The sequence below is a fragment of the Neofelis nebulosa genome, chromosome 8 (assembly GCF_028018385.1).
Source record: "Neofelis nebulosa isolate mNeoNeb1 chromosome 8, mNeoNeb1.pri, whole genome shotgun sequence".
NCBI classification, from domain to species: domain Eukaryota; kingdom Metazoa; phylum Chordata; class Mammalia; order Carnivora; family Felidae; genus Neofelis; species Neofelis nebulosa.
Window position 1 is genome coordinate 63,567,376 of NC_080789.1, and position 16,116 is coordinate 63,583,491.

Sequence of the window (16,116 nt, forward strand, 5' to 3'; positions counted from 1 at the left end):
GGAAAGAGTGGGAGTGTCTGCAGCATGAGCCTGAGAACCTGGGTGGGTGGGGGGCTCGGGACCTGGTCCTGAGCAGGACCTGGACCAGGCCTGGTCCTGCCCTGGGTAGGGTGTTCCCCATGATGATTAGGGGGCAGGAAGATGGGCTGTGACCAGACATGCCATTGAGATGAACTCAACAGAGTGGTCTTTGATGTTCTCTGGCCAAGCCCAGTTCTCGAAAGGCATAAAAGTGAAGGAGAGCCTGGGACAGCTAGACTTGGAAGGCTCCTCGTTCCTTTGATACTTTCGCTCCTCTGCCTCTTTGGCACCAGCTCCCACCATGACCCAACGATCTTCTGTCACCATCAAGTCAGGAGGCACTCGGAACTTCAGTGCTTCCTCGGCCAGCCTCCTCCCAGGCTGCCGGCCCAGCTTCAGCTCTGTCTCTGTCTCCCAGGGTGGAAAGAGCTTTGGGGGTGGCTTTGGGGGTGGCTTCGGGACCAGGAGCCTCCACAACTTTGGAGGCAGCAAGAGAATCTCCATCAGTGGAGGCTACCGCTCCAACCGGGCCAGCGGTGGGGGCGCTGGCTATGGGCTGGGTCTCGGAGGCATGGGCTACAGGGTTGGGGGAGCCTTCAGTGGGTATGGATTTGGAGCCGGGATGATGCCTGGCTCTGGGGGCATCCAGGAGGTCACCGTCAACCAAAGCCTCCTGACCCCCCTCCACCTGGAGATAGATCCCTCTCTCCAGCGGGTACGAAAGGAGGAGAGGGAACAGATCAAGACCCTCAACAACAAGTTTGCCTCCTTCATTGACAAGGTGAGAGGCAAGTGGTCCCCACTGGGAAAGTTGCTGGTGCCCAGGGTATGTGTCTTTTCTGTGCTTTTCTGAGGTCTACTGTGACTTGCCCAGGACCTGTGATCCTGGGGGCTGGGGAGACTGCCGGCCAGATGAAGGAGGGAGTGATTTCCCACCCTGTTGCGGTGGGAGCAGAAAAATGTTCATCTCTGCACTCTAGAGCTGTCTGACCTACTGCAAGGACATTGTTCTTTTGATGGATAATGAATGTGTACTTGGCTTAAAATTAGACAGCAAAAATGGATCGTTTTGAAGGGAAAAGGACAAAGGAAAGAAAGGTTATGAGTTCAGCTCATAGAAGTGGGCTGGGGTCACTTTATCCTATGCAGTTAATAGAGGCAGTTCCTCCTGTGGTGGCCTCCCCGGTGATTTGGGTATGTCTGTGACTGGCGAGGGGCCGGCTTTCCCACTTTTCTTCTGGTGAGAGCTAAGCTGTGATATCAGCCCTGAGTGCACCCTGCTGGATGCCTGGACTCTTAGGGGTTTCCCCAGGTCCAGGGAAAGAAGCTATTTTGTTTTGCACCACCACCGGTTTACATCTGAGCTGGTTGCTTTTGTTTGGGAAGAAGCCGTTCAAAGGTCTGGAAAGAAGAGTGCCAGACTCTTCCAGCCCAGGCTCTACTGCTAGGAGAATGTTCCCTAACTTCTTGGGCCTCGGTTGGGTTGGATAGACAGACTCCAAGGTGACTGTGCAGGTCTAACAGGCTATGAAATGCTTCATCATATGGTCCCATATCTGACCAAAGGGACTGTTGAAGCAGTGCTTCTTGAGTTTTATCACCCATGCCAGCCCACTTGGCCTGGGGTTTGCACCAAAAGATGTGAGATTTCCAGGAGGCCGGCTCTGAGGGGAACCGTGGGCCCTCCTTTTCTTGGTTTATCTGGAGGCTAGTGGAGAAAAAGGGATGTGCTATGGAGGGACTTGGAGTCAGGATTGCCCTCTGGCCTGTGATAAAGGAAGAGAAAGGTGGGAAGGGGAAGTAGGGTGTTTGTTAGAGGCTCTCTGTAGGCACACTGCCATCTTCTCTGTTTGGGAGGCTCCTCTGTTCCTTCATTCTGAGACTGCGTGTCATTCCAGCTGCTCCCAAAGGAAGGACTTTGTTTAGCGAGAAAGTATTCACATATTCACAGGACTGCCTCCCAGACAAAGGAGCAGATGAGTGCAACTTAAGAAAACCAAATAAGTAGCACAAGACCACAAGGGACCTAGGTGCAGAGGGGGCTTGGCAAGGCCACACAGCTGGCTGTCGACATGGCTGGGATCGTGCCCAGTTCCCCTCAACACGACGTTAGAGTGACCCATTTCAGCATTCTTGGACTGTATGGGCAACTGAGTTCAGATTCTAGATCTAGAGAAATCACGTAAGAAAGGAAGTGGACAGATTACACTTTCTGCCAAGAACCTCCTGCCCATTTAAGGGGAATCAAAATCCCACTCAGGAACATGGTGGTGGAGTGTTCTTTCCTTCAGCTACCACACATCAGCATGATTTGGTGTATATGGATGATTTCTAGCCTCTCTGGTCCTGGTCTTACTTCTCCCATCTCCAAACCAAGCCACCACCTGCCTCCCAGGCCATTGCACCAACATTTGGGTGGCTTTTGACATTCCAGGCTCCTTCCAGAATGAAGAAGAGGAGCCTGCTACCTGGACTCCAAGGTCTTTCAGGGCCTCTCTGCACTGTTGGTGGGTCCTGTATCCCAGAGCCCTCTGGGGAGGCTGCACAAGGCAGCCCTCACAGTTTCTCTCCTCTGGCTGGGACAGGTACGGTTCCTGGAGCAGCAGAACAAGGTCCTGGAGACCAAATGGAGCCTCCTGCAGGAGCATAAAACCACCAGGGCCAATATCGAGCCCATGTTTGAAGCCTACATCAGCAACCTGAGGCGGCAGCTGGACTGCCTGGGTGGAGAGCGGGCACGGCTAGAGACGGAGCTCAAGAACATGCAGGATGTGGTGGAAGACTTCAAGAACAAGTGAGTGGACCCTCCACCAGCTTCTGGGAGGTCCCTGCCCTGAGGCTCCTGGGAGGCCCTGCTCTCTAGAAGTGTCCAGTCCAGCAGAGAAAGGGGACACAGGCTCAGGGCAGTGAGATGGAATCAGAAAAAGCAAGGGGACCCTGTGGTCAAGAATGTTGAGGCTCTGGGGAGGGGTGGGGCTATAGAGGGTGGTAACTGACATGGTCACAAACAGCAGGATTTGAACAACAATCTGGTAAAGTCTGCAGACAGGAAAGTAAGGCTCTGAGATAGCAACTATTTTATCCAATGTGAACAAGTGGCAACTCATGAGTTAGGACTTAAACCTCTAGAATCTCACCATCACATTTGTTCCACTTAGTCCCACGGCTAACTCGCACAATGTTTGGGCATCCACCCCAATCCTGGCCAAGACCAGGATCAAAGCAAGAGGAGACCTATCTTCTGCCTCCTCCACGGAACCACACACACACACACACACACCACTAAACATGATGGCATGCTCATGCCTATACATTCAAGCAGCTCCTTATTTTTATTGATTTCATTTATTTCTGATGTTCTTGGTCCACACAAAATAAGTAATTTCATAAGCAGTTTCGGTTATGCTTTGTATAATGTAATGAGAGTTCAGGTCTGAACTGAGTTGAGATGGTAGCCACTACCCGCATGCAGCTATTTTAATTTAAATTAATTAAAATTAAATAAAATTTGAATTTAGCTCCTCAGTCACACTAGCCACATCTCAAGTGCTCAGTTGCCACACGTGGCTAACGGGTCCCGTAGCGGATGCAGATATAGAGCATCTCTATCATCGCAGAAAGTTCTACTGGACAGCACTATAGACTCTAGAGTCAGTGGATTTAGAATCTTGGCTCAACTGCTTACTAACTGAATGACCTCAGACTCTCTGAACCCAGGTCCTTTGTCTGTTAAAGGGGATATTAACAGTGCCCACCTCATAGGGATTGAGAATATTATATCAAAACTTGCATATGAAATACTTGGTAGGATGACCAGTGCCTGGCACATAGTAAGTGTTAACTATTTTTATTATAGAGATGATTAGGTATGTAATGATGCAGACATAGGCAAGAGAAGCAATTGCAGATGGCTAATTTATAACATGTATGCAAACACGAGGTAACCGTGTTTCAGTCCAAGAAGGCTTCCCGGAGGAGGAGATAGAAAGGTGGAGAAGGAAAGAGACACAGGGGAAAACTACTGGGGCGGGCGGGCTGGGGATCTGTTGAAGAGCATGCTCCCGGCTGATGGACAGCCATGTTCCTGTGGCAGGTATCTAAGAGGCATGTGAAGGGAGAGTGACTGTGAGCTGGAAAACACAGAAGACAAGGACAGTTGCGTGGAGTTAGGTGAAGAAAACATGTTCAGGGGCACCTGGGTGGCTCAGTCGGTTGGGCAACTGACCTCGGCTCAGGTCATGATCTCACAGTTTGTGGGTTGGAGCCCCATGTCGGGCTCTGTGCTGACAGCTCAGAACCTGGAGACTGCTTTGGATTCTGTGTCTCCCTCTCTGCCCCTCCCCTGCTCGTTCTCTGTCTCTCAAAAATAAATAAACGTTAAAAAATTAAAAAAAAAAAAAAAGAAAACATGTTCAGATTTAATTAAAAGGCAGCACGAGGAAGCAATAAGGAAAACCACAACAGTTCTCCCAGAGGACTTGGGAGAAGGCATAGTATTGGAAATTCAATGGCAGGAAAGAGCTTCCCTCAGATCCTACTGGACAGCTGAGGCAACATCAAAGCGGGGAGATTCTGGTTATATACATAAGGCGGGATAGTGCTTGGTGGTTTTAAAAAAATAAGGACAAGCCATTCAAAGATGAGAAAAAGCCTCTGAGAGGTTAAGTGACCTGCCCCTGGTGACTCAGCTGGTAGGTGGAGGAGATAAAGCCCCAACCCCAGCTGCCCAGAGCTGCTAAAAAGGGTGGGGTTCACTGATGCTCAGGAGGGTTGGGAGGAAAAGGATCACCTAGAGCAGAAGGGGAGCTTCCTTCCCAGAGGCCAGTGTCCACAGGGGGCGGGGCGAGTGGGGCTGCTCTTGAGGGCCAAACTGAAGAATGAGAAACCTGGGCAGCTGCTGGTGGGAGGGACTGCTTCCTCTCCATGGTTCAGTGCAACTAAGAACAGAGCGGCAAGGCCACATGAGGGCAACACAGGCCACAGGAGCCAGCCAAGGCCTGGGACTGTCTGCCCTGGGTCAGACCATCCTCTCTGTTCTTCTCTTCTGTTTGGCTTGGGGCGATACCAAGGGGGTGAAAAAGGAGGCATGCTGGCCCCTTTATGCAGCCTCAGCCCTCTAAAGATCAGAGCACTGAGAAATGCAATCTCAGGAGGAATGAGGGGGTGACTCTGCTTCATTGTTGTTTTGGGTTTGAGTTTTGTTTGGGCAGAGGTGGTTGTGTGATTGATTTGGGATGGGAGTGGGGCATGTGTAACACAGGAGCTATGCTTCAGTAGCACGTTCTCCATGTCCGTTCTGGAGACCCACACTATCTACCCACCTACAGCCCCCACTGTTTGACCTCACTCCCAGAACCCTGCTCCTAACACCAATCCACATTTTTTAATTGATTTATAATTAGCATACAATATTAGTTTCAGGTATACAACATGTTAATTCCATTTTTTATATGTTACAAAATGGTCACCTTGACAACCCACTTCTTGATCCTTCCCGCAGGTACGAAGAAGAAATCAACAGGCGCACGGTAGCAGAGAATGAGTTTGTGGTGCTCAAGAAGGTAAGGGGACAGGGTTTCTCCCTCCTGGCGCTGAAGCCCAGGTAGCCCCTTCTGGGAGTGCCAGCTGCCACTGAAGCCAGTGGCCTTACAAGTTTTAATCTGTGCAACTAATTTTTGAAGCAGGTTTTACTTCATTTTTTAATGTTTTTTAAAGAGAGGGAGAGATTTTGTGTGGTGTACACACTCATGGTTGCGTGTGCACGCACGTGCACGTGTGAGTGAGGGAGAGGCAGAGAGAAAGGGAGAGAGAATCTCAAACAGGCTCCATGCTGTCAGCGCAGAGCCAGATGTAGGGATCAATCCAACCAACTGTGAGATCACGACCCAAGCCAAAATTAAGAGCCAGACCCTTAACCAACTGAGCTACCCAGGGGCCCCAAAGCAGGTCTTACTTTAGAAGTGAGAAAACTCAGGCTCAGGCAGGTTAAGTAAGTTGCCCAAGTTTACCCAGATCATCAGCAGTGAGTCAGGATCTGGGACTCCAAAGTCCCAGCTGTAAATCATGACACCAGCTCCTCCCCATGTGGAGTCCCTGTGGGGAGAAACAAGCAAAATGGACCCTGTGCTGAGCTGAGTCTCCAGGACATCAAGTCAGGCTCAGGAGGACAGGGGCAGGACAGGGATCAGCTCCATGGAGTTATGGATCTTCCTGCTCAGCAGGGGCAGGCAGAGGGAAGGGATACCAGCCAGAGCAGGGAGAATGGAGCAGCGGTGTGTAAGGTGCAGGGAGCTGCTGAGAGTGTGAGGAAGGGGGGAGGCCACGGAGGGCGTGGGGAGAGGCTGAGAGAGCCCAGAGGCAGCAGAGGCCCAACAAGCCAGGATGGAGTTGACCTGATCACATGCAGGTGACAAAAGATATCTGTTCATGTGGCACCAGCTGATGAGTGAGTGGGCATTCCCCAAGAGCCCTGGTCCCCACAAAGTATGGGCCCTCCTGCAAGTTCCACTCCATATCCTGGAACAAAGAAACACCCTCATCCCCGGAAGATGAACTTCTCCAGCCTAACTCCCAGTCAGAGAGGCTGGCTGACCCACGAAGGATGGGATTCAGAGTGACAGCATGTTCTATGCCCAGGACGTGGACGCTGCCTACATGAACAAGGTGGAGTTGGAGGCCAAGGTGGATGCCTTAATGGATGAAATCAACTTCCTGAGAGCTTTCTATGATGCGGTAAGCAGTGCCAGGTGCTCTCCCCACAAGCGTTGGAGGCTGGGGTCCTGGGCTGGGCACAGAGCCTGACACCTCCTTCCTTCATCTCCTCTCTGCCCTCCACCCCATCCCTGGGCTGGAATTCATGGAACAGATGCTGCCTTCCCTACTAAGGAACAAAATTAGGTTCCCTAAGGCAGCTGGGGGCTCAGATGAGGTGAGAAATTCCACCTTGACCATTTGGACCAAACATGTCTGTTGGTCAGACAAAAAATCCCTATCATTGAATTATACATGATTTCCACAGACATATCTGAGCAGCCAGGCTCACCCAGTCCAGCTCAGACTTATCAGCTACTCTTCCTAGAGAGGCTGTAGGGTGATGCAATTTCACAAACCAGGTGGCAATTGATGAGCCCTTGGGTGCTTCTAGAAGCACACAACACAACTGCCTGGTTCTTCTGAAGACACATGTTGTCATGCACTGATGTATGCCAGATACTGTTCTAGGGGCTACAGGGGCAGTGCTGAGCAGACACAACAAGGCGCCTACGTTTTTGGAGCTTCTGTTACAGTAAGAGAGACAGGCAGCACAGAGAGGATCGAAAACTATACCGTTTAAGGCATAGCAGGGGCAATGGAAAGAAACAACAAGGAACCGTAGCAGGTAGGAGGTGGGTGATAGTTGAAGAGAAACTGAAGAACTGAGGATCAAAGAATACCAAGAGGAGGCCATGGTGGCTGGAGGAGAGTGAGTGAGGTAGAGTGGTAGAGATGGGGTCAGTGATGTCAAGGCAGGGGTGCAGGGTGCATTGTGTGCCTCCAAGTGGGCCTGGTAAGGACCCGTGATATGCCTGTGCATTGCATATGTTTGGTGCCCAACAGAAGTTGGTCATGTTCTGGGAGCAGAAGCATGGGCTCCATGTATTTGGACAGGCTCAATGACCACCCTGCAGCCCACATAAGGCAAAAAGGCATCATTTTTCTCTTTTTTTTACTCACTTCAATGCTGACAGCTGCAAGCATGTGGGCTGAGACCCCCTGAGCTAGGTCAGCTATCAGAAAACTACTTGGGAAAAACAGATTGTGAAACAGCAATGAAATAATAATTTCTTAAAGCAGGAAATACATGAGCGGGGAGAATGGAGCAGCGGCGCTGTTTAATAACAAAGGAAAGGAATAGTTTCACTTAGATTTCTGCTTTGGACCCATGACTCTCAGGTTTCAAAGTGTGTCAGAATCTTCTAGACATCTTGTTAAAACACCAGTTCTGATTCAGTAAGTCTAGGGTGGGACCCAAAATGTTGCATTTCGAGCAAGTTCCCAGGTGCTGCTGCTGCTGCTGCTCCTGCTCCTGCTGGTCTGAGGATCCCATTTTGGGAACCACCACCTTAGATGATCCTGGAAAGTGATCATTAACAAACTGATTGTGGTTTACCTTTTCAAAAATCGTGTTATGTGGATATGAGTTGATTTAATCCTCACGGAAAGCATATGAAGCAATTCTAGGATGAGCCCCTCTGAGACTCAGAGAAGCCATCTAACCTGCTTGGCAGACCTGAGACTCGAATGTGTTGTTCCGGTGCCCTTTCAGCTGTCTCGAGCTGATTTCCATTTCCCATCCCTGAAGGGAGGAAGGAGCCAAGTTGGGAAACAGGATTGAGATGCAGCAGAGTTTCTGGCTCCTCCTGACTCAGTGTTCTGTCATGAGAGGATTTCTTTACCTGGTGTGAAAGGCTGTGTTTTCTCAGAACATGAGACATCCTGGCACTGACAGGTCACAGCAAGGTGCACTCCCTTGATAGTGGGAGTGACTTCTGGAGGATGGTGGCTAGAGTTACTGTGAGGCTGCTCTCTGTCTGCAGATGAGGTGATGATAAGGCTATGGCATAAACTCAGCCATCTCCCTAATGTCCCTCCCATCCCTTCGGGCCTAAACAAGGTGCTGCACCCCAACAGTGCAAGTGAGGTCCTTGATGCCGGGGTCTGTTCCCCTGGCCACCATCTCCCAACACACACACCCTGCTTCAGCTCTTTATTTTGCCCCCAACACAGGAGCTGGCTCAGCTTCAGGCCCAGATCTCAGAAACCTCCGTGGTGCTGTCCATGGACAACAACCGCAAGCTGGACCTGGACAGCATCATCTCTGAGGTCAAGGCCCAGTATGAGGACATCGCCAACCGCAGCCGGGCCGAGGCCGAGTCCTGGTACCAGATCAAGGTGAGGGGTCAAGGCCAAGTCCATGAAATAATCTTAGAGAACTGGGATTTCAAAGGCAAGTTAGGTCAACAGCCTTGTCCTCTCAGGTGTCCCAGTCTGATGGGGTCAAAGGGATAGGTGTTCAGCCTGGGGCTGTCCCTCCATCAGGAGCACCCCTTGGGCAGCACTGTCGGGACCTGAGGGAACAGCCAGATGAAGGTGCCCTGTGGAGGACAGCAAGGGACAGCTGGATGGTACCACCCATCAGCGCCAGCAGGAGCAAGACAGGCAAGATGGGAACAAGAGCAAGGCCTAGTCTCCTGGATCCAGAGAAGAGAGGTTCAGCTGGCAGTGGCTGAGGGACTGGGAGCAAAGGCTGGACATGGGCTACACAATAAGATCTTCCAGGTTAGAGCTGGGTGGGGGTCACAAATGTGAAAAAAGCTTTAAAATCAGAGAGTGACAGGCACCCCTGTATGCTGCTGAGCTTCTGAGGATAAGACCCCTGATGTGGAGGGTCTTCCAGGCACAGACAGGAAGGGTCCAGCTGTGGGCTGGAGCCCGCGGACATGGAGAGTGAAGGACAGAGCCAAGAGACCATGCAGATGGAATTAGATGGAAAGTAGCAGTGGGGGCAAAAGGAGGCACCGCCAAGCAGTGTGCTGGAAGCTGTTGGGCCCTGAGAAGCCACAGCCATGCTTTCTCTGGCCTGACGGCCCCTGCCTCTTGACTCCCCTGCCCCCAGTACGAGGAGCTGCAGCGGTCTGCTGGCCGCCACGGGGACGACCTCCGCACCACCAAGATGGAGATCTCTGAGCTGAACCGTGTGATGCAGAGGCTGCGCTCTGAGATTGATAACCTGAAGAAACAGGTAAAGCTGAGCTCCCAGAGGACAGTCTATTCATGTGCCTGCCCGCCGGCAGACCTGGGCCTGGTCCCAATTCAGCCCATGCACAGAGAAGCCTCCCCAGATACGTGACTGCCCAGGAATGTAACTGTGCAGTCTTCCACCACTCCGGGGATGTTGGGCCCCCCTCTAGGGAAGAGTCTGTCCTCTGGGGGCATACAAGACAAAACTATCCAGAGAAGTGTGGCATTGGAAAGGACCCCCCCGCCAAATCATTTTATCCATTATAGCTAAGTCTCAGATTATCCAAGGAGGACAGAGATTGCTCTCATTTTTATTTTTTATTTTAATTTTTTAATGTTTATTTTTGAAAGAGAGAGATAGAGCATGAGTGGGGGAGGGCAAGAGAGAGAGGGAGACACAGAATCCAAAGCAGGTCCCAGGCTCTGAGCTGTCAGTACAGAGTCCAACACTGGGCTCAAACTCACAAACCACAAGATCATGATCTGAGCCAAAGTCGGACACTCAACTGACTGAGCCACCCAGATGCCCCAATTATTTTTAAAGATGATGAGGCTCCCACCTCCTTTCCATGAAATCCATTTCAGGAAATCCTCCCATATTTTTAACCTAAAACGCACATCTTACTGCACTGTCTGTGGGCAAGCTCACAAACCCCTGTGTGCTCCTGGTAGTGTACCACGCTCCAGAACGCAATCGCTGATGCCGAGCAGCGTGGGGAGCTGGCCCTCAAGGACGCCAAGCACAAGCTGGCCGAGCTGGAGGACGCCCTTCAAAAGGCCAAGCAGGACATGGCCCGGCAGCTGCGGGAGTACCAGGAGCTCATGAACGTCAAGCTGGCCCTGGACATCGAGATCGCCACCTACCGCAAGCTGCTGGAGGGCGAGGAGTGCAGGTGAGAGGCTCAAACAGATGCCACTAGGGCAACAAACACCACAGACACCAAGAGCCCTACAGTGTCGGCCCCAGACAGAAAGTGCAAGGGCAGAAACGAGGTTAAAATGCAGCTGCTCCCCAGAGGCACCCTGCAGTCTCAGCCATTCCCATAGTTCCTTTTGGACCCACGGCAGAGGGTCAAAGAGACAGGTGTCGGGGAGAGGTGGCCCACGACTACCTAGAAGGCCATAAGCAGAGCCATTCCAGCCCACGCCCATGACAAATGACGCCACACAGTTGTTGAACCTCAGGGGCTCTGTGTTTGCCCAGAGATACCTACAATCTGACTATCCCTTTCTAGTGAACACATGTCCTTCCCCATTTCTCTATGTACTTTCCCTTGGTTTGTCTTCTAGATTTCCCTCATGGATTCATATTAGCTAGATGAACAAAAGGCTTGCTAAGCACAGCGCCTGGCACACAGAAAGCACTCCGTGCTGACAGCTATAAATGCAAAGAGCCCAGGGCTCATCAGCTTCTCAGCAAATTAAAATGTCTCTCTCTCTTCCCCCCTGCAACAGACTCACTGGGGAAGGTGTCGGACCTGTGAACATCTGTGAGTAAATGTCTTGGGATAATAGAAAAGTGGGAGTCAAAACAGAAAGCAATAGCATCAGTACCAGGGATTTGGTGATAGATGTGGGCAGGGATGCCTTTAAGACCCTCTCAAGGGCTCTGTGAAGACCCCTTTCTTCTTTGGCCTTTCCTTTCTGGGGGGTCAAGAGAGACCTGTGGTGATACCTCACCCCCCAGGGCCTGTCCCAGTGTGGTCACGTGTCCACAGGAAGGACTCTACTGTGGTCTCAGAGGACCTGAGCTACAGGACAGGACAGACAACTCGCAGAGTGGTGGCTTAGCTAGTTCTGGCAGGAAATCAAACGCACCCAGCTAACAAGAGGCTACCAAGCTGGTTAAATGGAAGGAGGCATATCTAGAATTGAAGCAAATTCACCAAACAAGTAGAGCAGTGACTGACCCGGCTCGGCCTCGGCTCGCAGAGGGGAGAGCAGGAAGAATCATCTCACGGAATAGTCCAGCAGGATGAGGGGACATTCAGGGAGCACTGAGTCCTGGGCACAAGAATTAGAGTCTCCTTGGGCCCGTGTGGCTCAGACCACCAAGGGAGGCCAGAAAGCCAGGCTGGGGAGAGCTCAAACCCAGCTGATAACAGGGACGGGTTTGCTTCACCTGGAGAAATGGACACACAGAGGGGAGGTCAAAGAGGCATCTTCAAATGTTTGACAGGCGGTGGAGAGCCACATCCCAAGGTAGTGAGCTCCCCATCACTGAACATATTTGAGCAGGTACTACAAATCATTGACTTTCAGTGATGTGGCATAGGTGATTCCAACTGGGGGAGGTGCATCTGGATGGCCTTTGGGCCTGTTCCAGTGGGGAGCTTAGGATCCCGCCTAGGAGAGGAGAACTCGTGCTCCATCCAATAGGAGAGGCCCATGGAGAGGAGGAAGGAGCACAGAGCAGGGGTGACCCTGGGCATGCTGCCTGATGTCTCTGCACCTCCGTTTTTCCTCTGTGGCACGGAGGTGATGGGAGTCATAGTGTCCTCTCGGGCACGTTGAGATCAACGTGCTCACAGCTGTGAAAACTGCGCAGTCCCTCAATTGGAATGCTCAGTGTGGAGCAATGTGTGACGGGGACAGCGAGTCCGTGCCCACCCTCTCTGACCCCTGCCCCGGGTCCGAGGAGTCTCCTGTTCCCTAAGAAAGCACCGCAGGAGGGAGCCCACCTGGGCTGAGAGCCAGGGAGGGGGGTCTTGGGGACTCGGAGAGAGTGCCAGCGTGCCCTGTGCCTTCTCTCCACAGCCGTGGTCTCCTCCACCGGAGGCACAGGCTACAGTGCAGGTGGCGGTGGCCTCTGTGTGGCTGGAGGCGGCTACAGCAGCAGCCTGGGCTACGGCGGGGGCGGCGGCTTTAGCTCCACCAGTGGCCGCAGCATGAGTGGCAGCAGCTCCAGCATGCGTATCATCTCCAAGACGTCATCCACCAAGAAGAGTTACAGGACCTAAAGGGCCCCGCCAGCCTCGGCTGCCCCCTCAAGGTCCCCAATGCCCAACCCTAAGGCTTGCCGCTTTGCTGATGCTCCATGCACACAATCAACAGCCAGAGGCGAGGGGAGTAGTCTGTGAGTTCTAAGGTCACCTTGCCCATCCCTCTGTCTCAAGGAGGTACCCCCCTTGCTCCTCATCCCAGAGCCCTCCAAAGTCCCCGGCATCCAATCCAACTAACGCTGACTCAACTGCTCTGTGCCAAGACCCAGGCTAGGACTTTGCCCGTCGGTGGCTTCCAGAGCAAGGATGAAGAAGTAGGGTCTTCCTCTCCCCATCCGAGCCGAGTCCACTGCACCCATACTCCTTTATGGGGGAGGGGTGAGCTTAGGATTGACCTTGGTACCCCCAAAGAAGTTGAGTGTAATCTCGGCCAGAGTTCACACGTGTGTGCTCTCTCACCGCACACAGAACCGTCTCCTGCATGCCCCCCTCACACCAGGGAATGTTGCCAACCTGGCCGGCATATTGTGTCCTCACCTCCTGCCTTCTTGTCCCCACCCAGCCACCAGCCACTTCCCCTGACAACTCCCACCATCAGAATATTGGAATAAGAAATCAACACCACACAAAACATTACCAACTCAATTATTCATGCTAGAATAGAATAATTTTATCAAGAACCCAAAAGTTCTCCATGGCCTAGGACTATGTTCCATGGTCGTTCATAGCCAAACGCCTTCAAATCAGCCTCATTGAAGCCAATATTAGAATTACTGCCCCACACAGAACCGCCCTGCTGCTGAGTGGGAGGGAGGCAGGCTCATGCCAGGCTGTGGGAAGGCAGCGAGGCAGAAGGTGCACCAGGTAAGGGAGTCCAGTTGGCCTGTGTTAGAACTGCCCTGGGAGAATCCCCCTGCAGAATAATCCTCCGGGCTCAGGAGTCTTTCTCCATCCTCTGTGGTAGCCATATCCCTTTTCTGGAAAGTTCTCTTTCCTGCTTACTTTTCTCTTTCCACCTTCTCATCCACCCTCCCTCCTTATTCTCCTCCTTCCCCACCATATGTGACTCCTCTCCCGATCCCTCCTCTCCGCCCCTTTTTTTTCTCCCTCTCCCACTCATCCGTTTGGCAATAGATCTCCTGCTCCCTCTCTCCTGACCTTTCTTTCTCTATCTCCCTGTCTCTGAAATATCTACAGTGTGGATTTTCCTGTCCCCAGCCTTGGCTACAACCACAACTCTTAAGGCAATCCACCAAACCCCCTGCCCCACAGGGAAGACCTAAGAGGGCAGACACGGGAGAGGAGCAGTCCTCCCCCTGTGTCTTTCCTCACTCTCAGAGGATGCTTGCTCAGGCTGTGAAGGAAGCAGAGGTAGGGGAACAGTGGAAGAGGGGAGCCACGTAGGCACAGAGATCTTTCCCTACTTGAGGAACTGTGAGCCTTCCCAATACCTGCCACGTATTCAAGACCAAAATGCATTCCAAAACCAGGCAGGGACTGGCTGCCAGCTGTAGACATGAAGACAGGAGAGAAAAAAGTCACCCCGCTCTGATCGTCTCAAACCCTTCTGAACTGCCTGCTCCCCATGCCTGCCTATTTCCTAAAATCGCTTCAATAAAGTGTCACCGAGCTCTCTAGGTCTTGGTGGAGTCTGCGTCCTATCTCACATTCTGGGCAACATTGGACCTGGTGTTATCCTGGAGCACTTGCCTTCCACCCACAACAAATCCAGGGAAGCATCCTACTCTCTGTTCCCAAGCTCTGGTCCTGGGCTCCAGGGAACCCAACGCATCATGGCAACATACTCTGGTCTACCTAGGGGTGGAGGGGGAAGGCTCTCCAGTCTGGCTTCTTGGTGTCTCCAGCACTGTCTCCTGGGCCCACCTCTGGGACTCTTACCCGAGGGTGGAATGGGAATCCCCTTTTTCTGACATCATGCAACAAGACCCACCCCACCCCACCTCTGCCTCCCACCATTGCCCACAGCCCCTTGTTATACCCCTGACATCCCCAAGCCCTGCTTGCCCTCCCCAGCACTCTAGGACCCAAAGTTAAGACTATGAAAAAAGGAACTGTGTGAAATGTCACAGTTAAACCAAAACTGTGGGGTCCCAATCTCCTAATTTACAGGTGGAAACAAGAAGTCATAGGCATATTGGCAGGAGCCTGCATTCTTTTTTTAAATGTTTATTTATTGTGAGAGAGAGAGCACATGTGGGGAAGAGACACAGAGAGGAGAGAGAAAATCCCAAGCAGACTCCATGCTGTCAACACAGAGCCCCCATGAGGGGCTTGAACTCACAAACTGAGATCATGACCTGAACCGAAATCAAGAGTGGGACACTTAATTGACTGAGCCACCCAGGTGCCCCAGGAGACCCCCATCCTTAACCAGGCTTCTCTCCACCAGAGCAGCAGAGCATGGTGATGTCAGAAAGAATAGGATCCAATCCCAGACTACCACAGATAAGCTGTGTGGTTTGGGGTACTTTAATTAAGTCCTTTAATCACTCGGCTCCTTACTTTCCTCATCAGTAAGGCAGAAACTGCTTCACGACGTCATCATACAATTAAATGAGATAATGGATATAAGGCTTATGGTGGTCCCAGCACACAGTAAGCACCCAATAAGTTGCTATTATTATTGTTGGCTTGATTTTGACCTGGAGAACAGCCAGTGAGGGAGGGAAAGACAGCTGGCCCCAGCAGAGGTCTCACTGATGGAACTGACAGAAAGGGAGGAAGGAAGAGAATCGGGGGGCATTTCAAACAACTCCAAAGAGCTGTGACCTGGGTGCTGGGGAGAAAGCCTGTATCCTGCATCCACCTGAACAATTCCTGAGGGCAACAAATGTCCCCAGAAATGTCCTCAGGCCAGAGCAGACTCTGGTCTACCTCAGGGAGGCCAGGGACAGTGTGAGGAGAAAAGGCAAAAGAGTAGTGACACAATAGTATTGATCTGATGGTTGACCACAATGCGTCCTTGAGGGCCCAGAGATTCTTGGGGAGAGCATCCCTTCCTCTCCCCTCCTCAAGCACAAAGCATCTCCTCTGGAGTCCCCTGTAGGCCTTTTTTTTTTTTTTTAACTAAATGGGCCCAAAGACAAGAGTCAATGTCAGGAGCCCTCGTGGCACTGAGTCGGAACCAGTACCCGCCTGGCCTGAGCCTGTTTGTGGAAGCTTCCCCCACCCCAAATCCTCCCTCCCAGAAAGCCTCTAGGATCACCTAGGAGCCCATGATGAGCCTTGCACATCAGCAGAGAAGCAGAAAAGCAGCCTTGGGGAAATAGAGCATCCCCAAGCATAGTTAATTTGGCCTCTAGTCCTGGGGCAACCGGAGGGTATAATTCATCCCCCACATATACCATGAAGT

At 51.9% G+C, this 16,116-nt stretch overlaps 1 protein-coding gene across 1 annotated transcript; it reads left to right on the forward strand.

The window, feature by feature from the left end:
- The first annotated feature begins 130 nt into the window (after positions 1-130).
- LOC131519564 (keratin, type II cytoskeletal 5-like) lies at positions 131-14,382 on the forward strand. The gene is made up of 9 exons (XM_058742698.1): positions 131-802; positions 2,607-2,815; positions 5,522-5,582; positions 6,658-6,753; positions 8,788-8,952; positions 9,677-9,802; positions 10,474-10,694; positions 11,257-11,291; positions 12,559-14,382. Exons 1-9 carry the CDS (start codon positions 323-325, stop codon positions 12,759-12,761), a joined length of 1,596 nt encoding a protein of 531 aa, XP_058598681.1. The 5' UTR covers positions 131-322; the 3' UTR covers positions 12,762-14,382.
- The last annotated feature ends 1,734 nt before the right edge of the window (positions 14,383-16,116 follow it).